General features: G+C 53.5%; 1 protein-coding gene across 3 annotated transcripts in view; it reads right to left on the reverse strand.

Annotated features, from left to right (window-relative positions):
• MAPK4 (mitogen-activated protein kinase 4) overlaps window positions 1-26,964 on the reverse strand; it is a 130,496-nt gene that overhangs the window by 37,306 nt on the left and 66,226 nt on the right. For all 3 annotated transcript variants that reach the window (XM_051851940.2, XM_051851941.2, XM_051851942.2), the window contains one exon: window positions 14,362-15,730. In XM_051851940.2, the coding sequence (XP_051707900.2) occupies window positions 14,362-14,907 (546 nt within the window). In that variant the 5' untranslated portion in view covers window positions 14,908-15,730. The remainder of the gene's footprint in view (window positions 1-14,361; window positions 15,731-26,964) is intronic.

Genomic DNA, 26,964 nt, shown 5'->3' on the forward strand with positions numbered 1-26,964 from the left:
GTAACACTGGTTTCTCAAACATCACAGCAAATTTAAGGGTATTCAGATTGAGTTCTTAAAAAAATTCTTAGATACAATTTGCATGCATGAAATTCCCCACTTTCAAGGGTGCCACTTAGTGGTTTAGTAGAGGAACAAGGCTGTACAACCCTGACTGTCTCCTGATTCCAGAGCACATTCGTCACACCAAGATTCCCATGGCCATCAGCAGCCACGTCCCACTTCCCAGCCCTAGGTCCACTCATCGGGTACCTGCCTCCATGGGTTTGCCTTTTCTAGACATTGCACACAAATGGAGTCATGCAACATGTGGCCTTTTTGGTGACTGGCTCTTACTTAGCATAATGGTTTCCAGAGTCATCCATCTTATACCATGTTTCAGCACGTCATTCTTCTTGATGGACTGAACAGACAAAATAATCTTGAAAAAGAACAAAGTGGGAACATTCACACTTCCTCATTACAAAACTTACTGCAAAATTGCAGTAATCAAGGTAGTGTAGAATGAGCATAAAAGCAACATATAGATCTATGTGACAAAACTGAAAGTCCAAAAAGAACCCTAAACTTTACAGTTAACTTATGTATTTGCAAAGTTTCCAAGACAATTCAATAGGGCAAAAACAGTATTCTCAACAAATGGTTCTGGGGCCACTAGATATCCACACATACAAGAATGAAGTTGGACCCTTGTCCCACACCATACATTAAAAAATCAACTAAAAATGGCTTGGAGACCTAAATGTAAGAGCTAAAACTGTAATCATTTAACTTATTACTTTAACTTAAATTTAAAACTTTAAGAAATAGCAGGCATAAATCTTCCTGATCTTGAATTAGGTAATGGTTTCTTAGGTATGACAATACAAACAAAAGCACAAAAGGAAAAATAGATAAACTAGATATCAGCAAAATGAAAAACATTTGTGCTTCGAAAGACAATATCAACAAAGGAAAAAGACAACCCACAGAGTCCGGGTTGAAAGGTTTTTGCAAACTGTTTGTTTGATAAGGGACTTGTATTTACATTATATAAGGCATTTTTACAATGGAATATTAAAAAACAAATGGTTCAATAAAATGGGCAAAGGTTCTGCATACAGCTCCCCAGTCAAGACATAAAAGTGGCCTAGAAATATAAGCAAGCTTGCTCCACAGTAGCCATCAGGAAGATGCAAATGAAACCGCAATGAAACAGCATTTCCCGCTCACGTGGATGGTTAGAATAATATTAATAAAGAACTAAAAGAGAAAGCAAGTGTTGCTGTAGATGAGGAGAAATTGAACCCTCACTCATTGCTGGTGGGAATGTAAAATGGTGCAGCCACTTTGGAAAGCCTGGTATAGCCTCGAACACGTGACCTACGCATTCCACTCCAAGGTACACCCCCACGAGAGGTGAAAACATTGTTCACAGAGAAGTCTGTACATAAATGTTCACAGCACTATTACTCATACTACTCAAAAAGCAGAAGCAATCTGAATGTCCTGCAACTGACAAATGCATAAACAAAAATGTGATAAACCCATACCATGGAATATTATTTGGCAATAAAAAGAAATGATGTGTTCATACCTGCTTCTACCATGTGGGTGAACTGTGAAAACATACTGAGGGAAAGGAAACCAGCCACAAAGAACAGCAGTATACCATGTGACTACGCGCATATGAAACCCACAGAACAGGAAGGATGGGTAAAGAGATGAGTGATAGGAAGGGAGATGATGGGTGGGTGGAAAGACGGTAGATGAATGGGTAGATGAATAGATGGATGTATAGATGAAAGGTAGGATGGATGGACGGATGGATGGATGGACAGATGGATGGATGGACAGATGGATTGATGGATGGATAGTTGGATGGACGGACGGATGGATGGATGGATGGATGGATGATTAGTGGTAGCCTAGGGTTGGGGATCATGAGGGACTTTGGGAGGGATGTGGCAACTAAGGGGGTGATTTTCTTTGTGGAGAATGAAATGATTTTAAATCAATTCTGGTAACTCTGACTACACCAAGCCACTGAATCGCACACTTCACATGGCTGAACTGTATGGTATGTTCATTCTATCTCTATAAAGTGGATGTGAGGAAGAGTTGTCCTACCGACAGAAGTACTCCAGCCGGTGGTGCGGGTTGGGTGGCAAGCTCCGTCCCTAAGAAGCAAGCCCGGGCTCTCAGTGAGTTTCCGGGGCGGGGGATGAAGGAGAGAGCAGTGTGGCAGTGCAGGGTGGGGGGTGGGTGGAGGTGGGGGCAGTGCCGGGGTGGGGGGTGTGTGCCAGAAGGCAGGAGACTGCAAGGTACCACCGAGTGAGGGAGAGGCTGGGACACAGCGCCAACGATGTCTGTCCTGGCTCCACCCCTGCACACTGCGGGGTCTGGCAGGGTCCCCGAACTGCTGTGCTCTCCAGGTGTCCTCCTGAGAGAGGCAGAAGCCAGCACCCCTCCTTTCAGGAGGCCTCTCACCAGAGAGGGGGGCAGGAGGAGCCCCCCCAGGTCCAGGCCCTGCCTGGTGCATCAGCGACTTCTCCAGGTCCCTGGAGGCAGCTCTGGCCCAGCTCGGCCTCCCCTCAGCCGTGGGGCCTTAGATGAACTCTGGACCCCAGGGGCTCCCTAGACCCCAAGTGAGGTGAGGATGCTCTGGCCTACCTCTTCAAAGGGCTGGCGAGAGGCCCAGAGTGATCTGGAGCGGAGGAGCCCGGCAGGGTGCGGTGCCGTGAGTTGTGCCCATTTTATTGAGCCACAAGGACACTCGGCTGTCCTTGCTCTCTCCCCAGCTTCTGCATTTGTGCGTTGGTGGTGGTGGTCAGGGTTGGAAGGGCAGCTGGTGACCAGGAACAGCTTGAGGACAGAAGGCCCCAGCTCAGTCCCCCTGGCCTTGGGCTCCGAGCAGCCAGGTCACAAGCCCCTGAAAACCACCTTTCTGCACACCAGTTCCTCCGGCCATGAATCCAGGCCGGCAGCCCCTCCTGTGCCGAGTCTCATGAGAATCTCTGCTCCAGCTCCCTAACAGAGGGCGTAGGGATAGGAAACGGGAAAATCCACCCACAGAAGACCTGGGGTGCATTCTGCAGGTCACAATGCTTTATTACACTTGTGGCTGGGGCGGGAGGTGGGGGGCGTGGTGAGGCAGGTATTTAATATAGCAGTTTAGGTACTCCCACATAGGAACACCTGGTTCAAGTGCCCGCTCCACTTCTGATCCTACTTCCTGCTAATGTGCATCTAGGAGGCAGCACGTGACGGCTCAAGTGCCTGGGCCCTGCCACCCACGTGCAAGAGCCCCACAGAGTTCACCGTTCCTGGCTTAGGCTTGGCCCAGCCCTGGATGTTGGGTGCATTTGGGGAGTGAACCACGAGAATGGAAGATCTTGCTGCCTGTCTGACTTTGAAATAAATTGAAAATAAATAAATATCTTTTAAAAGTTCATGGAAAATGGAATGATAAGTTTATGTTTTACAAAGGCTCCTTGCTGGGAGAATGCATGGTTGCTGCAGATAGCTGTAGTTCTATGTAGAAGATACTGGCAGCCAAACACCTCCATGACCACGCCCTAAAGTCTTCATACTCCAGCACATCTGCTGTTCATGCCCTCTGGGAGCCATAGGAGGAACTGCACGGTGCACGAAGCTGAGCCAGGCGTACGCGCCCTTTCCCACGGTCTTCACCCAGAAAATGAGAGAGATGGTGCCAGGTGTGTTATGGACCCTCGAGGCAAACACGATATCCCAGAGGAGAATGAGGCCAGAATGAAAACATGGGACCGGCGCTGCCTCTTCCCAACCCGACTCGCCAGGGCTGCTGTGCTGCACACCTGGGAGTGGAAGTCACAGGTGCACCGCTCTGAGCACCCCTCGGGGAAGCCAGGCCCTGCTCCCCAGTCTTGGTAGGGGCGAAGCGTGCTCCCAGCTGCTGTCCACTCTGACAGGCCACTGCCAATGGCTTTTCTGATTGGTTGAGCCCAAAGGTTAACTGTTTTGAATATCACTTCTTGTATACATTCCCAGCAGTAGAGCTACTTTTTGCTTTGGCCAATTTGCAAGTGCAAGATTTAAAGAGGCTCCCACTATTCTGTTCTTTGGAATTAAAACCCCCTTCCTCCCACACAAGCCCGGTACTTCCTAATCCATCTATTTTAACAAATTCAATCAGGAAAAGGTTTCCTGACCTGGGCCCACCCTTCTGCCATGAATTTGTATCCTGGAAGAAGAGCTGAGTGTGGCCAACCACGCCAGTGCAATCTTCTAGCAGAGGTGGAATTTCAGTGTCTGAGACCTCCAGGCTCCCTCCGATGGGGATTAACAATCACAGTAAAACGCAGCTCCACTGCCGAGCGCCTCCTAGCTGCCTGGCACAGGGCTACACATCCCTGGCATCGCTGGACTCACAGCTCACACAGCCCCATGACGAGGAATCTGTTATCGAGCGGGTGGGAGCCAGCATTGGGGGAGCTTCAGTAACTGGATCAGGAGCATGCGGGACAGGTCAGCCCCTGTCCCCGGCCCCAGGAGGACTGTCCGGCTCCCAGGGTCCCGGCCCACCTGGGTGAGCCTGTCCTCTGTGTCCTTGGGGACAGCAGCCGAGACAGGGCTGCTGCTCTGGGTGGGAGGTGAGACTCATACAGGACCAGGTGGGCAGCTGGCGGCAGAGGGCAGCCAAGGGCGGTCTGCAGGCGCTCCCGGGCCACGTGCCGCGGCGCTTGCTCCTTCTCTCTCAGCAGCTGCTCTCTTTGCAATGAATGTGTTTTGGGTACATTTATTCTCACAGCAAGTTTCCCCGACCTCCTACCTGAAAACGTTATTGCGATCAAATCACACATGCGCATTCTGCTCTAGTTTGGGAATGATGCATAAATGCAGGGGAGGGGAAAAGGCAGCATCGTCCAACCATCGTTAACTTTTTAGAATCCTCGCTTCTCTTTCTATGTAGTTCTTTTCTCCTTGTTTTAAACTCTTAGGATCATGCACCTATACAATTAAGTATCTTGCTACTTAATCTCATTATTACTACATAAAACGTTTCCATGGTATTGCTGACTCTCTTAAAAACAACACTGGAAATCGTTGTTTGACATTCTATTAAGTGGATGACCCATAGGTTACCTAACCATGTCCTAACCTCCAACAGGATTTTGTAAATTTAAATGTTCATATGTCAGATTTTCTCTACATAATGTGGTGAGGTTGGCCAACATCTGAGTTCCAGGTATCTAAGAATGAAAATGTCACAGTTGGTCATGCCGCCCAAACTTGGCCTTTTTATTCTAAATAAGCTTCAAATTATACTGAAGTAGAATGAGAGGGTTCTAAAGACAGTGTCTCTGAATCTCAATAAGCCATTGAGCTAAGTCACATAGGGCATCCTTGAGGACAATAAAGAATAAGAGTCAGACAACTACATGATTATGTAAATTGATAACCATTTGGGAAACCATGCCCAGAGAATGCCAGCTCTGGGGTTAGTGCCACCTGGAGGGAGGCGTCCAGTGGCCACGAGGCTGGGCCTTTGGGTAACAAGATTAGATCATCAGCAACACGGCGGACTCCTAGAAGACAGGGCTAAAAATGATGAAGCTGAAAAGGATACAACTATGGGGCCGGGGCTGTGGCATAGTGGGTTAAAGCCCTGGCCTGAAGTGCCAGCATCCCATATGGGCACTGGGTCTAGTCCCTGCTGCTCCTTTTCTGATCCAGCTCTCTGCTGTGGCCTGGGGTAGCAGTAGAAGATGGCCCAGGTCATTGGGCCCCTGCACCCATGTGGGAGACTCAGAAGAAGCTCTTGGCTCCTGGCTTCAGGTCGGCACAGCTCCAGCCATTGCAGCCATCTGGGGAGTGAACCAGCCAATGGAAGACCTCTCTCTCTGTCTCTATCTCTCTCTGTAACTCTTTCAAATAAATAAATAAATCTTAAAAAAAAAAAGGATACAATTATGTGATTGAACAAAGATAAAAAAAAAAAACCCTTAAAACGTTGTGATATTTGCTTGAAGCCAAGAAGATTAAACTACTGGATGTAAGAACAAGGAGAGTTCTATTTCTTGGGCTAAAGCATCCACCATGTAAGTGTCAAATAGAAGTTGGCTGGCACCCAGCCCCATGGAAGCCCATGCTGAGACACTGTCATTTAGAGAGCAGGGGTGTCACATCCCGCTGACTCTGCTGCACAACTCACATTTGAAAAAGCAGCTGGCGGGGGGAGGGGCGGTGAACGTCAGGATGGTGCGCACTCTGGAAATGCTGTCATCTAAGTGGCTGTCGCCGCAGTGGCGCTCGGGAGCCCCCGCCGGGCTAAAACCAGCTCTGCCCTTGCTAGCCGGGTGCCAGTGGGCCAGTTCCTCTCCTGGCCTCTGTCTCTCTCCATACAATGGGAAGCAACCTATTACTCCATGAGGCTCCTACGAGGAGTGGCACGTGGAACAGTGTCCAAGGACAATTACATAGAGACGGGGGTTTCAGCCTGGAGAGAGTTAGAACAGGACGGATGATCTCAACTATTTGACAGGTACCCCAAGCGAGAGAAATTATGCTTTATCCTAGGGTGCTCTTAAGGACCATGTCTGATTCAATGGAAGGCAGAGGCTTGGCTTGTTCATTAGTTAATAAGCATTTCATGAGCATGTATTATGGGGTCAGATACCACGCTAGATGCCAGGGATATAAAGCTGAATGAGAAACACACTCGTTCCTAAGGACCGCACCGGGTCTCTCCGGGACTCATGCAAACAGACAGCCACGGGCAACCAAAGGAAGGTGCGATTAACTCTCTCCTGGGGAGCGGGGTGCAGCTTCCGAGAAGTGGGACATTTGAGGAACATCTGCAAGGGTATGTAGGAGTTTCTGTGGGAGCAGAGGGAACAGTGTGTGGGAGAGAGCTGTCACTGGGTATGGTGTTTTCCAGGGAGTGGTGACAAATCAGTGATGTTACAACACAAGAGGACTGGGGTGGCAGCCAATGAAGCTAGAGCCAAGGGCTGGTCTCTCCCAGCTGATCTAGAAGGTGGCAAGCTCGGGGTAACCACAGCAAGATGGTCCTCCCCGTGCCTTCTATTCCTACACTGCGTCTTCTCAACAGCCTGCCACAACGAAGCCTGCCTGGGTAAAGAAACTACAGTTCAGCCAGCTTCATGGCTCAGCAGGTTAGGCCACTGCTTGTGGTGCTGGAATCCCATATGAGCGCCAGTTCAAGTCCTGGCTGCTCCACTTCTCATCCAGCTCCCTGCTAATGCACCTGGGAATGCAGCAGCAGATGACCCAAGTGCTTGGGTGCCTGCTACTCATGTGAGAGACCTGGAAGGAGTTCCTGGCTCCTGGCTTCAGCCTGGCCCAGCCCCGGCCATTGCTGACATTTGGGGAATGAACCAGCAGATGGAAGATCTCTCTAATTCTACCTTTCAAATGAGTTTAGAAATATTTTTTAAAGGATTGGATTCAATCTTCTAATTGTGCTTCTTCAGCATAAGCAAAGGCAGATCTGTTTTTTTTTTTTTTTTTTTTTTTTTTTTTTGACAGGCAGAGTGGACAGTGAGAGAGAGAGACAGAGAGAAAAGTCTTCCTTTTCCGTTGGTTCACCCCTCAATGGCCACTGCGGCCAATGCGCTGCGGCCGGCGCACCACACTGATCTGAAGCCAGGAGCCAGGTGCTTCTCCTGGTCTCCCATGGGGTGCAGGGCCCAAGCACTTGGGCCATCCTCCACTGCACTCCCTGGCCACAGCAGAGAGCTGGCCTGGAAGAGGGGCAACCCGGACAGAATCTGGAGCCCCGACCGGGACTAGAACCTGGTGTGCCGGCGCCGCAGGTGGAGGATTAGCCTATTGAGCCATGGCGCCGGCCGCAGATCTGTTTTTAAGACAGTTAAACTTCAGAGTATTTAAATGGAGAGACTGGAACAAAGCCTGGAAGTTGGGGGTCCCTCCCCCCCCCAAGATGGAAGATTCTCTCTCAAAGGCAGCTGTCTTACCAGCAAATCTCAAGTACAAAGCGTGAGGAGCACATTTTCCAACACTCATCCCCCAGGCTCTGCCACTCTCACTGCACGGGATAATATTCATTAAGCAAACAGCAGAGACGCAGGGATGAGAAAACCACCAGCACTTCCCCCAGGGGACAGCGGGCCAGTTCCTCTCCTGGCCTCAGTGTCCCTCTCCATAAAATGGGGAAACAATGACATTATAATCCAGCAGTAGGAAATAATGAACCACATAGAGTATTGCATCCCTAAATGTGAGGGCTGGCCACTGCTGGTCACGATGGAGTAACTGGTACTGGATTTGCCATCCTTTGTAGGCAGAACATACATAGCTGAGGTTTTTAGGGCTTGGGCAATGGGCTGAGTGGGAGGCCCAGGAAGGGAAAGAGGCGTGTCAGATGAGTTCCCTGCTCCCGCACTCTCCCTGGGTACCCCTGTGAGGGAGGAGTTTTTATGATAGGGATACAGAAATTTTTATGTGGGAGGTTTCCACAGACCTCTGGCTAAGGGCTGGGCTGCACATGGCAGAGTGAGTCTCTGTTGAGATCTAGCCAAAAAGCACCTGTTTTGGAACTAAGAGCAGAACAGTGACATCAGGCACAGTAGGGGGCTGGAGAACATTGGGGTTCTAGCCCCACAGAGAGGAAACACCTGGCTAATGTTCCATGTTTGGAGGTAAGACCAAAGAAGGACCAGGCCATGGGGTTAAAGACCATGCTCTCAAGTAAGGACTACCCTGGAATGCCCAGTCGAAGCCTAAAACCAAGGAGAACCACTGGTACATTAACCCCTCACTCACCCAACACAAAACTTGACACTCACTAAAGGAAGACAGCAGAATTCAGACTCCTTTAAAGTGTTAACTGTAATGCTGGGAAACAGGTAAAATCCACTAGAAATGTGGAGGAGCGGAAAATGTGAGAGAAATAAATGCTCAACAGAAAACAGACCCTGAGGTGTCCCAGTTGTTGGAATTGACACAGACGGCAAAGCATTATAGCTATGGTCAGAGATGTCAGGAAAATGTGGTCTCAATGAGTAGAGAGAGGGGGAATCCCAGGAAACAAATGAGAACTACAAAGAAATGGTAATTCAAGAACAGAACAGTGTATTATCCAACATAGAAAAAAATGCACCAAATGAGCTACAATAAATTAAAGATGGCAGAAGAAAGGATTAGAGAAGCTGAAGACAGAACCATAGCAATTATCCACTCTGAAAAAAAATGAGAGACTGTGGAGAAAATGCCAGGCTGACACGTGCAGACAATCAGGGTCCAGAATGGGGGAGAGAGAAGCAGGGCAGGAAAAAAAATTAGTGCAAATGTTCCAAATGTGGTGGAAAAAATGGACTCAGAGATGTAAGATGTACAGTGAAGCTCCCATAGGATAAATTCAAATAAGGCTGCATCTTAATCAAGCTGCTGAACATCGAAGATCAAGAGAACATCTTGAAAGGGGCTAGAGAAAAAATACACACCCCAGAGAAGGCAGCAATGACAGGGATGAAAGCCAGCTCCCCCCGCCCCCGGAAGGAGTGGGGACCGAGAATACAGCAATGGCATTTTTCAAGAATCGAAAGAGAAGACCCCGAGCTCCCAAGTTTCTATCCAGAGAGAACAAGCTTCACAAACGAGGGGACAATTAAGATGCTCTCCAGATAAACGGAGATGCGGGACGTGAAACGCTAGCCCCTCCCCAGCCACGCTAAGGGTGCCGTGCGGGCCAGGGCACCCAGCAGGCTGCTGCAGACAGTAAGGGTTCTGACCAGGGAGCTACTGATCCCTTTGGCCGTTTAATCAACTGCCCCCTCCAGCAGAGACCCAGATCCAGGGGCGGGTCTGCAGGGGGAGCCTGATGTGGCGAGGGAGGCAGCAGAGCAGGGCGGGTGTGCACGGGCGTAGCGGGCCGGCCGTTGGGATAATGGAAGGCAGCCAGTGCTCTAAGCCCCTGACACCTCGCTCATCACCTTCATAATGGCAAGAAAGGGTCAACCTGGCAGGCAGGGGCCTCGAGGGCCCTGCGTGGGACTCTGGCTGGCTCCCTGTCTGAACGAACGGTGCCACCGCCGTGCCTGCTGGCTAAGATTTCTGTCACCCTCGGAGCTCCACGGGGCAGCCGGGCTGTGGCATCCTGGGAGTGGCACTCCGAGGACCCCAGGAGGCCCAGGGACAGAGTGAGCAGCCCACTTGGGGGCCCTGTCCTGCCCAGGGGAAGGTGGCAAAAGGGTAGGGAAAGCCAACAAAATGAGCTCCCCAAATCCACCTGCAAGTTCAGGAACACTTGACTCTTGAGTATGACCTCCGTTCTAATCCCCTGGGTCATATTTTTCCCTTTTAAAAAGGGATATTTCATAGTCTTTTAAATAAATCTTTTCAGCGTCACTGATTTGGAATAACACGCTTAGCGGCTGAGAAAGAAAGTGGCCCTCCACGCTAGCTGTGCCCGCAGTGAGATGTCCTCCTGGGGCTCGTTTCCTCAGGAAACCCGGCCTCTGCGGGTGGTGGGCCCCCTCCCGGCACCAGCACCACTGACCCGAGCTCAGTTCTGGGGTCCCCCTCAGTGACCTGGGGTTCACCAGCAGCGAGCTGGAGCTCACCCAGACCGTTGGCACACAAAGACCCTCTGCCTGGCTCAGAAAGGTGCATTCCTGCCCGCTGTGTTCAGTTTCTAGGGAATCCGGGGCCCCAAGGGAGCTTTCTGTGGGTCACCTTGGCCCCAGTAACCACCAAAGCCAGGCAGAGGGGCCAGTAGACTGGGGAAGTGGTCAACAGATTTGAACCAGCGTAAACGCCGCCGGCCAGGGCTCCCATGCAAAGGCCCTGTCTTTGCCTCCTTGGGGGCCTGGAACTGCACCACAAGGCTTCCAGCTGCGGTAAATTGCTGAGATCTCAAACGCTCAATTGCACTCGGCCGTGAAACCAGTGTTCTTGTTTGTAAGTTGAATCGAGAGAAGTAGCTTACACCAGAATGGGAAGATTATGTTTTCCAAAATCGGTATTCCTACCACCTGACTAATGCTACAATCAAACCTAAACAGAACCAAAGCTCCTTTTGGTTTAGGTTCCGTTTTTTGTAGCTTTCCACCGCACCCAGGCTGCGCTGGCACACGCTATTTCCAACACGATGCGATCGAAGCCAGGGGAAGCCATACTGGGCCTGCAATCCCTCGCCACCACTAACTACCCCTTCTAGGTAAAGGCACCTGCTTCAAACACACCTACTTTTCTAGAAGGTCTTCTGAGTGGTCTCCTTCATGCTGAAGTTGAAAACCACAGCTCCAGGCCTCCAGGAACAAGCGATCGCTGGCTCTTAAAAGGTCAGGCTCATCAGAAACACCTGGGAAGTCGTGCATGCGCAGGTGGCCGGTGCCACCTTCAGGCCAGGCATCCACAAGTCTAATGAGTTCCCAGGTGAGGTGGTCTGGGCCCACGCTCCGAGGACCCCTGAGCTAGCTGATTTTCAGGACATCCTAATGTGATTTGGAGGCAAAGTGTGGATACATTGTGGTGGTGAATGAAAGTCACCAAGATAAATAAGAGACAGCCCTCAAGGAGCCGAGGGACTCTGAGTTGGAGGAGTAAAAAGAACAGGCACAAACCCCCATAAGACAGACTTAGAATACACAGGCTACAGGACTGGGGAAAAGTGACATGAGAATTCACAGAAGGGAATTATTAATAATAAACTGGAATCCAGGAAGACTTCCCGGAGGAGGCGGCATGTGGACAGAGCCTCTGGGAGGACATGAGCAGCCCCAGTTCTAGAGCCCCACGCCCACTCCCAGCATGGTCAGCTGCGTAAGCTTAACAAATCCAGTCCTCTGTTTTCAAATGGAGCAACCGCCCTAAATGTTCACAGTGTTACAAGGGTTAATTGAGAACTTATTTAAATAGATATTGGATAAATAAAAGCACCAAATATAAGTCCTTCCCTCATCACTGGGGAAGAGAAGGCAGGAAGCTAAAAGCAAAAGTGTGTAAGGGAGGAAACGGGGTGAGGGTGGGTAGTGCCTGCCCAACTCCAGGGCACCGAGGCGGGGGGTGGGTGGGGGCATGACAGGAGTACCTACTTGGTTGTTGCTGGCTCCTGTCACTTTAAAAAAAAAAAAAGATTTACTTATTTGTTTGACAGAGTTACAGTGAGGGAGAGAGAGAGATCGTCCATCCACTGTTTCACTCCCCAACTGGCCACAACCACCAGGGCTGGGCCAGGCCAAAGCCAGGAGCCAGGAGCTTCATCTAGGTCTCCACATGGGTGCAGGGGCCCATGCATTTCCACTGCTTTCCCAGGCCATTAGCAGGGAGCTGGATGGGAAGTGGAGCCGCCGGGACTAGAACCGGTGTCCAAGGTTTTACCTGCTATGCCGTGACGTCAGCCCCTGCGTCATTTTTTTCATCTCCCACAATGATCTGATTGACGAGCTCCCCACCAGAGTGAGTCAGAACATCTAAGCTCCTCTGCCTGGGAAAACCGAAGTCCAGCCGGGGAGTGGCAGCAACAGGATGGCGAGCCCGAGCACAGCCCTTGGACAAGCGGTGTCAGTCTCTCCCTCCCTGGCTCCCAGCACCGGCCTGGGCTCGGTGGGCGCTCAGCACCTGCTAAGTGAATGGGTGCAGTCCTGCCAGGGGGAATCTTACATTCATGGTCCATTTAGATTCTTCACCACCAGCCAGGAGGCAGAGAGGGCCAGAGAAACCCAGGCTCCTGGGGCATGAGAACACGGGGGCCCGTGACCACCCACTGCAAGCCAGCATGGTCAGGAGGGGCCCAGCCTCGTCACCCGGTAGCCTTGACTCTTGCTCAGACCACGCCACCTCCTAAGATTACCAGTGCAGCTTCTCTTCTCTGAGCTGAGAGCCTGCTGTGTGCTGTTCTGAGATCGTCCCGTGGAACACTCCACTTACTCCTTCTCATCTTACTATGGTTCCCAAATGCACTGGTTTATTCCAGCAGAGAAGATGGGTTTTGTGCATCCTGGATATAACAGGGTCGTGGAGTCTCGGTCTTTTATCAAATTAGAGGTGATTTGGGTTAAAACCTTTGGTTTCCTCGTTTTGAGTCATTGCTCCTTAGAAGCAAGAGGAGGGAGAGAGAGCTCTGGGCACTACGTAGGCAGAGAAGCACACTGGGTTTTGTGTGTTGGTTTGTTTGTCTGCCTTATTTCACCAAGGACATTTCTGACTACAGAGCTGGCTGTCAGCTTTGACAGACGGCAAGTTCATGGCTGAGGTGCCCAAGGCATCTATGGCACTGAGGGGCCAGAGACGGTGAGGCTGATTTGGGTCTGCGATGTCGGTGGGAGCCTGAGTTCCAGCCAGTGAGGGTAGGACCAGGAGCCCGGCCTTCAGTGCCCTCTCACTGCTGGGGCAGGAGGCAGATGGTGGCCTTGTCCTGCAGGGCAGTGTGGGAGCAGAGGGAGGGCTTCAGAGAGAAGGCTGAAGCACGGTCAAGGGCACGACTACTCCCCCGCCAATCACACACAGCTGATTACAGCCCACAGCACACCTGCTCCCTATGGGATTTTTCTCCCGATAAAAGATGTCAAGGGACAGAGGCTTCTGCAGGAGGCTGGAAACCAACACACTAGCCAGCTGTGCTGGTGGAGGGGTGCCTGGTGGTGTGCTCATGCTGAAGGGGCTCAAGGGCACCCCTAAAGTCGCAGGAACCTGGGGTAAGGAAAAGCACAGAATGTCACAGGGTCCCAGCTCCTGAAGAGAGCAGGGGACCAGGAAGGAGGAGGTCTGGGGCCTGGAGGGTGACACATGCCTCTGCCGGTGTCGCCAGGCCGGCTCTGATTCCTACAGCCGGTTGGGGGAGCATCTCACCATCTGCCATGGAGGATCTCAACCACAGCATCCTGACACTGAGATTTTCCCATGATGCATCGTGGGACCCAGGAAAGCTGAGCCATTTGCTGGATGATGCGCAGTGAGCAACAGTTTATCAGATTGGCCATTAGAGCCCACTAGCCATGTCGGAGAGAAAGGACATGGAATAGGTCCGCCCTGATTGAATGAGGAGGTGAAAACTGTGGCGGGAGCCCCCCTACCCATGATGTCCTGAACAGACAGCAGGGAGACGAGATGGTTGGGTGGAAGCCAGGGTACGGGGACGCTAGAGGCAAACTCACCAATACACAATTCTAAAGCCGTGGGATTGGGAGCTAGGAGAGATTTTTGGTATTGTCCTGTCCAGCCTTCTACAACCTATATACATCCTGCAGCTATTGGCCATAGCCACGTGACAGAGCCAAGACGGAGACCCAGACCCCCCCTCCCGGCCCCGTGATCTTTCCGACACCCTGCAGCCACTGCCCGAGCCGCCTGGTTAGCACGGAGCCAGGCAGAGCCTCGGAGTGCTGCGGGTAGCAGCCAGCCCGGCGGACGTACCTTGTGGGAATAGTGCTGATCGACAATCCGCGCCAGGCCAAAATCGCCGATCTTGAGCACGAGGTCCTCGGTGCTGATGAAGATGTTGGCGGGCTTCAGGTCCCTGTGCAGCACGTTGGCCGAGTGGATGTACTTGAGGCCGCGCAGCAGCTGGTACATGAACAGCTTGGCGTGCTCCTCGCTCAGCGTGCCCTGCTCCAGCAGGCGCGCCAGGTCGGTCTCCATGTACTCCTGCACGATGTAGGCCACGCTGCACTTGAACAGCTCGCCCTGCAGGTCGGCGCCCTTGGGCCCCAGCACCTCGTACACCTTCACGATGTTGTCGTGGTCCAGGCGCCGGATGATCTTGATCTCGCGGAGCGCGTGCTTCATGCTGCGGGCGTCGCTCAGGGCGATCTTCTTCACCGCCACCTTGCGGCAGGTGTGGCTGTCCACGGCCGACAGCACCAGCCCGTTGACGCCGAAGCCCAGGGGCTGGAAGTCGACGAAGCGCCCGCCGAGGTCATACCCATAGGCGCTGGCGAGGCAGTCGCCCCTCTCGGCCATGGTCGGGTCAGTGGTGTGGGGCTGCCCTCGCGAGGAAGGGGCAGTCGGGAAAGGCCAAGTGCTGGCTAGCGGGCTCCCCAGCACGCTGCATCCTGTCAGCTGCCACGGCCGAGAGGTGCTTCCGCTCCTGCCGAGGTCACCGCCACCAGCTCTCTGCAGACAGGGATGACCTCTGTCCTCACGGAGCTGCTCCACTCGGGAATCAGGCTGTCTCAACCTACACCGGGAGGGCTGTGCACCAACGCCTGGGCTTCCTGAAGCTACTGGGCAGCTTAGAATGGCTCATGCTTCTTTCAAATGGGGCATCTTAGAAAGGAAGAAAAATAGTGTCGTTATCTGAGGAATGGAAACTTTGTTTTTAAATCCCAATGGACCTCAAAGCAAAAGATGCAGAAACCGTCCCTTTGAGTCCTTTGTCACCAGAGGCCCTTGCTGGCTCAAGTGCAGAGCTTTGCTAAGCTGCGTCTCTTTCCTTAAGATGGCTCAAAGCTCAGTTGTATCACAGTCTCCCTTGGTGTTCTAAGCGGTAGGAAGGGGTCCCGTCAGCCCGGTGAGCTGGATTGGCTTTTGGAATCCAAGGGGAGCTGGTAGAAGGAATCTTCTGGAAGGTGGAGCAAGGTGTGCACCTCTCATGAGCGCTGCACCTGACGGCCGTTCCAAGTTCAGGGGCAGCTCAGCCGCTCAGCCGGGAGCCCGTGCAGCCTTCAGCTCTGGGCCGCATCGTCTTCCACCCCCTCATCCACGCCGCCTCGGCGGAGACTGAGTTCCGCTGCACCCAGAGAGGCCGCAGCAATGTGGCATCTCTCAGACCCAGGCTCCTTCCCTGTCAAAGAAACAACACTGGGTAAATTTCCACACTCCAGCTTCTAACACCTTCCCACTTGCGTCTTTTGTTCACCAGCCCAAGTGTTATTTGATCTGTCCAGTCGGCTGAAACACTGCTTGCTCAGGGGATTCCGGGCTTTGCACGGCCCCACCGCCCCAGCAGCCCTCCTGCTGTGTTTGAGCAAAGATGGATTCATTCGATAAGACCATCAGATGTGCGCCTTTCATGTCGACGCCGGCTCCCCCACGGCTAACACGTGCAGTCCGTGGGTGGGGGGTTGCCCCTTCTGACCTTCGCAAAATTAATTTGTTATTTTCTCCAAGCACACGCAGCGGCACTGGCTAGGAAAGCGGAGAGCAGAAAGAAACTAGTCGCAGACAGAAAATAAAAGATCGATCATCTTGTTTCTCCACTCAGGCTCCTCTCCTGCCTTCTTTGGACATTTGAAGAGAGAATCTGCCTGGGGACTGGGACTTCTCTAGCTTTTTGCTGTCCACAGAAGCGGCAGAAACACATACGCCAGATTAGAAGAATTGCACATTGCCACCCATTTAAAAAGGGATTTTTTTAAAAAAATTTTTTTTCCCAGAAATCAGACACAGACATCCCAGTACCACATTAGGTCTGGCGTGGTAAACTGTAGGCAAGTACTTCAGTAAGTTTCTGGAAAAGTGGTATTAAAAGAGAAGTTTATTTTGGCGCAAAACACTTTTGAAGTCTGAGCATCGTTTGTTCATCATGCTTCTTTCACAAACTTGCTGAAGACCCCTTGTGTTCTTTTTGGTGAGGAGGAGCTATCTAGCGCTTCAAATCAGCGGGGGAACCCAATCCTGACTGTGGGTCCCTCCCCCACTCCGCCCAGTGGCTGGTGGCGTACATCACATGCATTGTACCACTGGGGAGAAAACACTGCAAAACTTAGCCGTGTGGGTTCAGACCCCTGAAGTAAAGGCGCAATCAGAGCTCCTGAGAGAGTGGCAGGCTTTGTGAGTCCATCAAGTCCACGGCCTCGCAGAGAAAGAACAGGGCATCCGGCACAAAAGCTGCTTCTAAATCCTCATCGTACTGCAGGGCGCCCCCTGCAGGGACACTGCGCTATCTGCACCCTGCACAACTGCCAACAACGGTGACCTCAATGCTCTGGAACCAAGGGGGCAAATGAGGGGATGTGGCCGATCTCAATAATCAGATCTTCTCCAATGGCATTTGCCCAGAGTCTGGACGTAGGAACTGCTCAGGCCATGTCCCCGTTTTGCCAGTGTTCAGCACTGCCTTACATTAGAGTAAGAGGCACCTGTTACTCGGGTCACTTGTCAGACTTTTTGGAGTCCTCCTACTCTGTGTAGGACCATAGGGGCCAGCAGCAAACTAACCACAGAGGAGTTCAGACTGGGAAGCACCCTTACCGAACAAGTCCATGGTCCTCCCCGCAGGCCCGGCGTGCCCTCTTTGCCTCTTTGACAAGCAGTCATGACTGGGACTGGCCAGTTGCCCTGTAGTAATGGCCTCTGCCCCTCCACCCTCAGGAGCCCGAGAGCACCTGCACTGGAAGACGGGGACTTGGCAGTGCACCCCAAGGCTCTGAGGGTGCCAGCTTGGTGCTTCCAGCTCCCACGAGCTCCGTCTGAGGGTGCCTGGCCAGTCACAGCTGGTGCTGGGACCGCCCACTGAGGCACAGTCTACGGTCTGTGCCCGGAAGTCCACCTGGGCACCTAACTCGGGAGAGCCCGGAGCTCCCGCGGCTCCCCCTGCTCTCTCCCCTGCCTCCCGCTGCCTGAGCCAGGTGTCAGCAATGAAACCGGAGCTTCTTTCCCCCTCTACCTGCAAGCCTGGCCTGGCTCACAAGGGCACAGCCGAGAGAGGCCTGTGTTGTTTCCCCAAGGAAGAGGGAGCGAAGCGTTCTGCCCGCCCCAGCTCCTGCTGGGCTGTGAAGGGAGACAGCGAGGAGCAGCGGGCAGGAGGATGACATCATGAGGGAGCCAGAAGCAGGACTTGCTGCAATGCAGATCAGCCGTGAATAATTAAGAGGTGCTTCATTTATTTTTAAAACTCTCCCTTTCCTCTCCCAGGGCAGGCACCGTCCCCGTCAGCGGCAGGCCCGATTCCAGCCACTCCACTTCCTCACGGGCCCCTAAATGTCATCTTTTTATCCCTGCCTTGCTGCGGTGCTTGCAATGCTCCCCTGCTGGCGGTCGTTCGGAATCCAGACGACGCCCCGCTCCCTTGTGCAGCTTCCGTCCCCACGCTCGGCGACACTTCCCCCTTTCCCAAACTCCCGCGGGGGTTCCTGTGTATCCTGTCGTGGACATGTACCCTATACCAACCTGGGTTGACACTGAACTTGTTCTACACTCTCATCTCCCAGTCTCACAAGGCTGGGGCATAAAGTCACACAAAGAAAAGTCCCTGTGGGCTGGAAAGACCTGAATTATGGCGGCTGCAAAATCAGTTCCCAGAGGGCCAGCCGCCCCTCCCCCCAGGCTTGCTCATCAGGGCCCTTTTCACCACAAGCCCTAAGCACTCACACTTGAACTTGAACTTGAACCCTCTTGGGAGCACCTTCTGCTTAGCTGCTGCCCCTCTTAGACAGCCGTGCTGACCAGGCAGCCCTAGTCTGTCCATTGCTCGGTCCCCATTCCCGTTTCCTGTTACGCTGGTCTTTCCCAGACTCTTCCTTCTCCAATTCCTCTATCGTTTCGACTGCAAACGTTGCACCTTTCTCCAGAGGCGGACTGAGTTATACCTAAGACGTTTCAGACCAGTGGTTCAGTTCTCGCACGTTACACCAAGAGGTGTGGGCCCATCGGGGCCTGGAGAGGGGCAGATGGGCATCTGGACACATCCACCCAGGCAGAGGAGTGGCACAAGGTCGTGTGTCTGGGCAAAGCACCACCATGAGGTGGTGGCTGGGAGCTGCTCTGAGTCACAGGTGTGACTTCCTCCCCAGGGACCTGGGGAAGAGTGACAGTGAGGTGACAGCTGTGCTCAGATGACACCAGCAAGAGGAATGCAGGGAACTCCCGCATGGGCAGCTGGGGCTGGCATGTGTCTGTGGCAAGCACTGAGATCCAATGCAGGAACAGAAATTTTTTTTTTTTGACAGGCAGAATGGACAGTGAGAGAGAGAGAGACAGAGAGAAAGGTCTTCCTTTTGCCATTGGCTCACCCTCCAATGGCCACCGCAGCCGGCGCACCGCACTGATCCGAAGCCAGGAGCCAGGTGCTTCTCCTGGTCTCCCATGGGGTGCAGGGCCCAAGCACCTGGGCCATCCTCCACTGCACTCCCGGGCCATAGCTGAGAGCTGGCCTGGAAGAGGGGCAACCAGGACAGAATCCGGCGCCCCGACTGGGACTAGAACCCGGTGTGCCGGCGCCGCAAGGCGGAGGATTAGCCTAGTGAGCCGCGGCGCCGGCCTAGGAATAGAAATTTCTACCCCCAGGACTCCCTCACAGTGGAGCTTCAGTTCCTGACAGACTCCTCACCGAGTCTCCAGCAATTGTTTAAGGCCATCCAGCCTTTTAACAGGTGGAGGCAAACCAGAGACAAGATGGGGATGGCGGGGGGTGGGGGTGCCCACTGTCCTCCCCGGGACTCCCGAGGCCCTGGATTACAGAGTGGCTTTGGAAAGTCTAAATTTAGACTCACCTCCCCCAAACCCCACGCTGTGGGCTTGCAGCAGGAACTCTCGCCCCCCGCAAGGTGCTGACATTTCAGGATCCTGCTTCCCTCCCTCTCCCGAGCGCGTGGGTGCACACGCATGCGCGCACACACACACACACACACACACGCACAGAACCCTGCAGGACATTCTTCTCAGGCGGGGCTGACGTTGAGTGGAACAGGCTGTGCACTGCACAGTTCTAGGTGGCGCCATTCATTTCACAGTGGAGGGTCCCACTCCAAGGCGCGTGATCCTCATCACGGCCGTCGCCGTGGATGAAGTCCCCCACGCCAGGGATCAGCCCGCTTTCTCCATAGAGGGCCAGAAAATGAACATTTCAAGTTTTGTAGGATGTAACGGCCTCTACTGCTCCCAGACTCTTCCTTCTCCAATTCCTCTATCGTTTCGAGCTGCTCGATCTGTCTTTGTGGCACAAAAACAGCCGCAGCAACACGGATATGAGTAGGCGTGGCTGCATGTCCATAAAACTTATGTCCAAAAATACCCTTAGGTGGAGGGCCTGGTTGGGCCCCGGCATAGTCGTTCGTTGACGCCGGCTCCAGATTCCATGGAGCACCCTCGCGTGTTCCCAGGAGGCCCCTTAGCCCCCTCTGGATCTTCGTGCACCGTGCACTGTCTCCTCCTCTTGGCTTTAGTCTTCCTGTTAACCCTCATGGTGCCATGACCCCAATCCTGTCTGCCTCCCGGAAGCACCCTGGCTCAGGACGCTACCCCAGGCCTGGCTAAATCAAACTGCAGGTTTTACGCCCTCAGGGCCCAACTCTCTGAGGTCCAAAAGCCACCTAATCTGGCCAAGAGGTCCCTTCCGGTCCTGTGACTCTGTGCTACTGCTGAAGTGCCCCACTCCTAAGCCCACCCAAAGAAGCCTGCAGGAGAGAAGGCAAAGGCGACAGAGGCAGGCGGAGGACGGGGTAACTCCATCTGGCGAGGGCCTGCCCTGGCATTGTTCCATGGGGATCTCACAACAACCCTAAGGTTAATACCATTCTCTGATGGGACGTGGTTTGCACACGGCTACCCTGTGGCAGGTGAAGAATCTCGCGTGGCCACGCAGGTCAGTCCAATCCTAATGGCCACATTCTCCTCACTGCAACACCTGATCTAGCCCACATGGACAACTCACCACGAGCCGGCTGGGCCCAGTGCCACTTCTCAGGCTTAGTGAGGGAACAATGGCAGTAGACACATCTTATGGGACTTCTCACATTAAAGCAAGAGGCAGCCACCCTTTCAGCTCGTGTTCAATCCCAGTATGGAGGCCACCGTTAACAAACCCATTTTATAGAAATCGAAACTGAGAAGTAGAGAGTTGAAGTGAGATTAAAAATTGAGAGAAAACTAACTCAAGTTCCAACAACCATAACTCTGCCTTCCATCCAGTCCTTGGCCACTTGCCTAACTGGGAACCAACCTCAGACAAGGGACTGGCCGACACATGAGCCAGCCAACTCGCAGGGGTCCTGCTGGGCACCCATGGTGGCTGGCCCCATGGCCATCCACCAAGACCATCACTGCTTCCTCCTCACCAGCAGAAACCAGGTCTAATTGGGCCAACAAGCAGCTGAGCCCCGCCCAGGAATGACTTACAACTGGTCTAACCAGGGTCTCTAAGCCTCAGCGTAATCAACATTTTGAGCCAGATATTTTCAACCGGGGGGACCATCCCCACCACCATCACACAGTGGGGTATTTAGGAGCACCCTGGCTGGGAACAGCCCCCAGCTGTGACAACCCAGAGAGTCTCCGAATGCGGACAACTCTCACCTATGGGAGAGGCACACGTTATCCCCAGTTGAGAACCATGGGGCTACACGAGCAGGGACAGTATTGGCATTTGAGCAGAATAGCTGGGTCCTCTGACCCGAGTACCTCACAAGTCCTCACTCAAGCTGCTGGCCAGGGCTGCAGTCAGCAAGGCTCACAGGAGAAGGGGTGCTTCCAGGCTCACCCAGGTGACCACACAGTACCTGGGGATAAGCAGTTCTTTCCTCGTTTGGGGGGACTGTGCTAGGTACCATTGCTGAAAGTTGTACAACCCCGGTTCTGGGCCACTAAATGCCAATACCACTCCCTGTGACAGCCTCACACATTTCCAAAAATCCTAGAGAGCGATGGCCTCTCCCAAACCCATCCACTTAACCAGCTGTGGCAATCCAGTTCCTCTTTCGCGGTGATTGGTTTAGAGGAAATCCTGTATCTGGGATGGACAATGAGCCTTAAGGAAATGCATGCTGGGGGCTGCAAGGAAAACTTTTTTTCCCCACACAAGAAGAAACCCTACTTCCTGTGCGTGTGGACGCAGGTGTGGGACAAGTGGTGTTGGTGCTGGAACCGCCACCTTGAGACCATGTAGAGACAAGCTTGGGAATCAAGGCCAACACTCTGGAGCCGGCAGGTGCATGTGCAACCTTGCTGACATTCTGAAAAGCTGACTCTATATGCAGCTACTCTAGCCGTCTTGCCAAGAGGGATGTCAAGCCCTATAATTACGTAAAACATAATTCACTTTGGTCTGTTGTTAATTTTTCCCACTTGGAGCTGAGATGTTTTTACTTGCTAGGCACATGGTTGGTCTATATGGAGATAAAGAGCACAGAACACATGGCGGCTCCTGACTTTAAGGAACTTGGATTCATTTGGGAGTGAGGAACCACCACCACCACCACCTCCGCTGCAGGAACAATGCCCGGATATTCAGGGGCCATCTCCAGAGTCACTACTGCAGGTGTGGTGCAAGTTAGAAGGAGCCAGGCCAGTGGGAGAAACACCTGGTCCTGGCTTCTTGGTTCTCAGGGCCTGTGGAGTCCACCCTGCTTAGGTGTGTGCTGGACCTAGTGACCTAGTCCTAAGGAATAGAAAGTGGCAGAAGTAACGACCAGTTATCAAAAGATAGTAGCTTCCATCTTGGGTGGTCACTGTCTCTTGCTGGATTCTGGGGGAAGCCAGCTGCTGCATCATGGGGCACCCAGCGAGGAGACCCCTGCCAGCTGCCGTGTGAGTGAGCCTGGAAGCTCATCGTCCCCCAGTTCAGTCTTGAGGGGGCCCCAGCTTTGGTCAACAGCCTGACCGAGGTCTCGTGAGAAACCTTGGGTCAGAGGCATCCCATTAAGCTGTGCTCGGGTTCCTGACCCACAGAACTGTGTGATGATAGTGTTGCTTTAAGATGCTAAGTGCTGGAGCGTTTTACAGCAGGAGATAACAGAGGAAGGACTTGGATCTTGACATTTCCAAGCTACAGGAGAAGCAAACTTGGCCTGAGACCTTGTCAAGTCTGCCTAGGGTCTGGGCTCCTGAGTCCTCCCTGGCCGGGAGCTCATCAGATGCCGGAGCCAGGTGGAACCAGGGACGGGAGGAACCCACCCCCCAATGCTCACTGCTGTGACCCAGGGTCCAGCCCAGTGTCTGACGAAGCTCAGGGACTCAATAAATAAATAAACAAATAAGCACCAGTCAGCACAGGAACGGCTGTGCATTTGCCATGAGATTTTGGTTGTGACGAAGTGAAATCCAAATGGAAAGATACATTTGAAAGGTGTCTCAGGAGCCCAGAGTCTTTAAATCTCTCCAGGGTGAGTGGAGGGGGGATCAGAGGTTCGGGGAGATGCCACAAGGCACCCCAAAACCATGATGACCAGAAGACACTTCCTTACCAAAGAAGGAATTGCTCTGTAAGCTCTGACCTTTACCACGGGCACAGGGATGACCTCACCCTGGGGCACAAGGAGAAACCACTTTCCGGTCTCCCAGCTCCTGAAATGAGGGCTGCTCCCTCTACCCTGGAGGCAAGCAGGCTGCCGTGGCTCAGTGACGTCCCCCTTTCCTTGTGGAAACCCCAGTGCCTGCACCCCGGCTGCTCCTGATGCTGCCACTGGGATGCCAGCCTTGGGCTGCATTTCCTGTGTCTGTGCTCCCTGCAGACTGGGCGCCATGGCCAGCCAGGACCCACCAGCCAGCAGGACACCCCCTGACCCCAGCACAGCTCAGTCTACAGTAGATATGTCCTAAGCAGAGGAGCCCCGGCCAGGCCATGATGCCCAGCTCCCAGAAGCCCTCTCCCCTGGGAAGCGTGAGTCTGCAGTGACTGCCAGCATCCCCACGTCCCTGCAAGGCAGTGGGGCCATCCACCTTGGGCTGTATTTCCCTTACACAATTTGTCCAAGAATGTGCCTGTGGGGACGCCATCCAGAAAGAAGCAGGAGGGGACCCCTGCTGCCTTGATATTCTTGGGCAGCTAAAGGAACACAACTGAGGGTGGGCAGAAAAGAAGTTAGCAGAGGGAACATCACAAACTCCAGGAGCTTTCAGGCTGTGCTCTGCATTTTCTATGGAACCTTACGTAACCAGCCTGGAGAACAAAGACTTCCCAGGCTTCGCAACAATACTAAAATAGCACACAGAGAAATTCCGGCTGCCTCCTCAGAGCTCCAGTCCCACGTGGGCAAAGCTGGGGAAGGAGGAACAGGCTGGGTCCCCGCCTGTGATGGATGATGTGGGTCGCCACGGGAACAGCAGGCCGCGCAGAGGCACCTGCTCAGCCCAGAGGCACTGGTCCACAGTGGGCAAGAGGGGGTGTGTGTGCAGGAGGATGTCAGTCCTTCTGATTTCAGATACCTTCTGTAACATCTGATCATGGCAGATTCCAGGGGCAGCTTCTCATCCTCTCCTTTTATCCTGGGGTAGCAGAACAAGGCTGTCGCTTTCAAAATCTAAATCAGTGCAATTACGACTTCAGTGTCTACAGAGGGTGAGGGCCGACTGGAGCTGGCCTTGTTTGGGCTGCGTTCTGCGGGGAGGCCCATCCCAGCCAGGGGCAAGCTTCTCAGAGGAAGAGGCTGTACTGTGAGTCCCCCCGGCACTTGCTTGAGCACCCGCTGAATGCTGCCCACAGGCCACGGTGCCCTGCTGAGCTCTGAGGTCACTCTTCATGAGCCTGCCTTTAATAAGCCATCGTGGGAAGGAGAAAGTCCTTAGCCTTCCAGCAGCTCGGTGTTCAGATCTGATCTTTGCGGCCACATTTTGGGGTTCATCCATGGGACCCCTCACCCCTTACTTGCAGGGTTAGCCTAGGGCAGCAACGCTCCAAGATTCCAGCAGGACTCAGCTTCATCTTGCATTCAGACCAAAAAAGGTAAAGTGGGGGGGGGGGTGTCCCATGCACAACGATGGCCCCACTTGGTGCCTGTGGCTGGCATTGAGCTTCTACCACCACCACCTCTTTTCTGATGCACCAGGAAAATCAGATTCCTTCTGAAATGGCACTCCAGACAGAGAGCCCCTGGAGCTGCACTCAGGCACAGCATGTCTGTACCCGTGGCCTTGACCCTCACCTGTGCTTCTACTACTACACCTTGTTCCCGGGACTGAGCCCACCTGGTCCTGCAGGCACACAGTCCAACCTGGCTGGCACTTCCTGAGGACCTACTAGGTGCCATGCATGGTCACAGACCTGTCAACAAGCTTGACCCTGCATTCCACGGTCACTCTGTGAGACCGTTGTAACAATTCTCGCTGAACCAGGAAACCCAGCCCTGTGCCCGGTGCACAGGTGGTGCTCTGTGGGTGCCCTCCTCCCCCTCCTCCTGCCATTCTGCAGAATTGAAGTGCCTTTCTCAAGGTCACACGCTGGAAATGAGAGAGCCGGCTCCTAAGCCAGGCCTGGGGTGCGCTCGCAGGAGCTCTCCCTCACCTGCCATGGGGCCCCCTCTAACAGAGCACCCTCCCCCACCCCCATCACTCCCCTCCTCGGGTGCTCGCTTTCCCTTCCCTAGTTCCCCTGTTCCTTGGTCCTTAAGTCATCTTGGCAGTGGACATCCTTTCTAAATGTCTCAGGCTCTGACCCCCTCGCCAGCCACGCAGGACGTCTTCCAGGGCTTTGAAACCATCACACCCCCCAGCCTCTGGCCTGCGCAGGAGCTGCTCCTCTGGTGGGGAAAACCCACCCCCTTCTGGGTGATTCTAACTCATCCTCCGGTGCAAGTTCAAATGCCCCTCCCTGCAGGAAGCCTTCCCTAGTATCTCCCCCATGTGCCCCCATCCCCCCCCCGCCCTGCCAGACTAACTGACCTGCCCTGCCTGTGTCCCCAGAGACCCCACTCCCACGTCACTTTCCTCCGTTTCTCTGTCAGCTGTAGTTGCTGGTTTTCCACGTTTGACAGGAAGCTCGCGAGGGAGGGCAGGGACTCCACACTGCATGCCCTGCTCTATTCCCAATGCCTAATTCTCAACAAGCAACAATAATACTTGAGCAAGCAAATGCATCCCAGAAAGGCCTGCACCCCAGATCACTGCTGACAAATTCAGGTCTGGAATACTCGCTTCTTTCTTTCCTCCCCGCCAGGGATGCCAACCAGTACCTCTCAAGCGTTAACTGATTCAAAGCCTGGGTGTATCTTTGAATTTCACAGAGTTCTGACTTCCCACCCATCTCGCTGGTGCATTATGCGAGAACACACGCGCGTGGCTGCCTCTCGCTATTCCCATGGAGGCCAATCCTTCACAGGGGCTATGCTCAGAGGCGAAAGAATCATTCCTAGGGCAGAAAAAAAAAAAAATGTTTCCTCTCCTGACAACTGCATCTTTCCTCACAAGTGACAGAAGTGGAGTTTTGATGGGTCAGGCGACAGCAACCATCCCTGGGCTGCACGGGGCTGTCACCGCTGAGGACAAGGAGCCAGGAGGCCTGCTGCAGCTCCTCTGAGGAGCCTCATCTCAGTGAAGTGGGATTAACCACCCTGCGCTGCCTGCTCACGTGGAGAGGCGCCCACACACTGCAAGAGGAATCGCTTCCAAGAGTAAGCCAGGTTGGAGGGACCGGTCACAGCCGCCAACTCAGCAATGTGAGAATTACCAGCTTCCCTCGTGATGCGCCCTGGGCTTAGGGGGCTGGAAAGGAGCCCCTATCTATGCCTTGGATGCAGCTGCCCCCCCCCCACCCAGCACACAGTAGCCTTGGCAAGGACCAGGTTAGGGCTGGCCCACCATCCACTGCACCTGTTTTCAGTCTCTTTGTTATGGGTGTGGTTGGGGTGAGATGGGGGTGGGGGGAAGGGCTCCCGGCTACATTGTCTCCGTCTCCTGCAGTACACACTGAGATATCTAGCCCAAGATGGGGCATCCGGGAAGGAATCTACGAGGAATCGTATCGCTCCCCCTCTTCATGGAGGAATGACACTAAACCCTGCCTAGGCTTCGTATCCGAGTCACAGCACCATTATGTCGCTCCCCCTCTTCGTGGAGGAACAACACAGGACCCTGTGCTGTTCTTTTGTCTGCTCGGCCCTTCCCGGTTTGCTGCTGGTCCTTCCCGGGTTGGCTACCGTCCCTTCCACCTCCGTGGAAGGGCAGTTCCCCCTGCCACTTTCCCCACTTCCGCGGGGGAGCGGCACACCGCCGGCCGGCTCTCTCGGGGGCTGCACAGGTGTTCCTCTTAGATGTTCCTGGTGCATGTTGTCTCTCTCCTCCTTTATAGTCCTCTTCCACCAATCCCAACTCTGCTACCCACACGCCGAGTACGCTGCTCTCCTCCAATCAGGAGCAGGATCAGCTCCT

This window comes from Oryctolagus cuniculus, chromosome 10 (assembly GCF_964237555.1).
Source record: "Oryctolagus cuniculus chromosome 10, mOryCun1.1, whole genome shotgun sequence".
NCBI classification, from domain to species: domain Eukaryota; kingdom Metazoa; phylum Chordata; class Mammalia; order Lagomorpha; family Leporidae; genus Oryctolagus; species Oryctolagus cuniculus.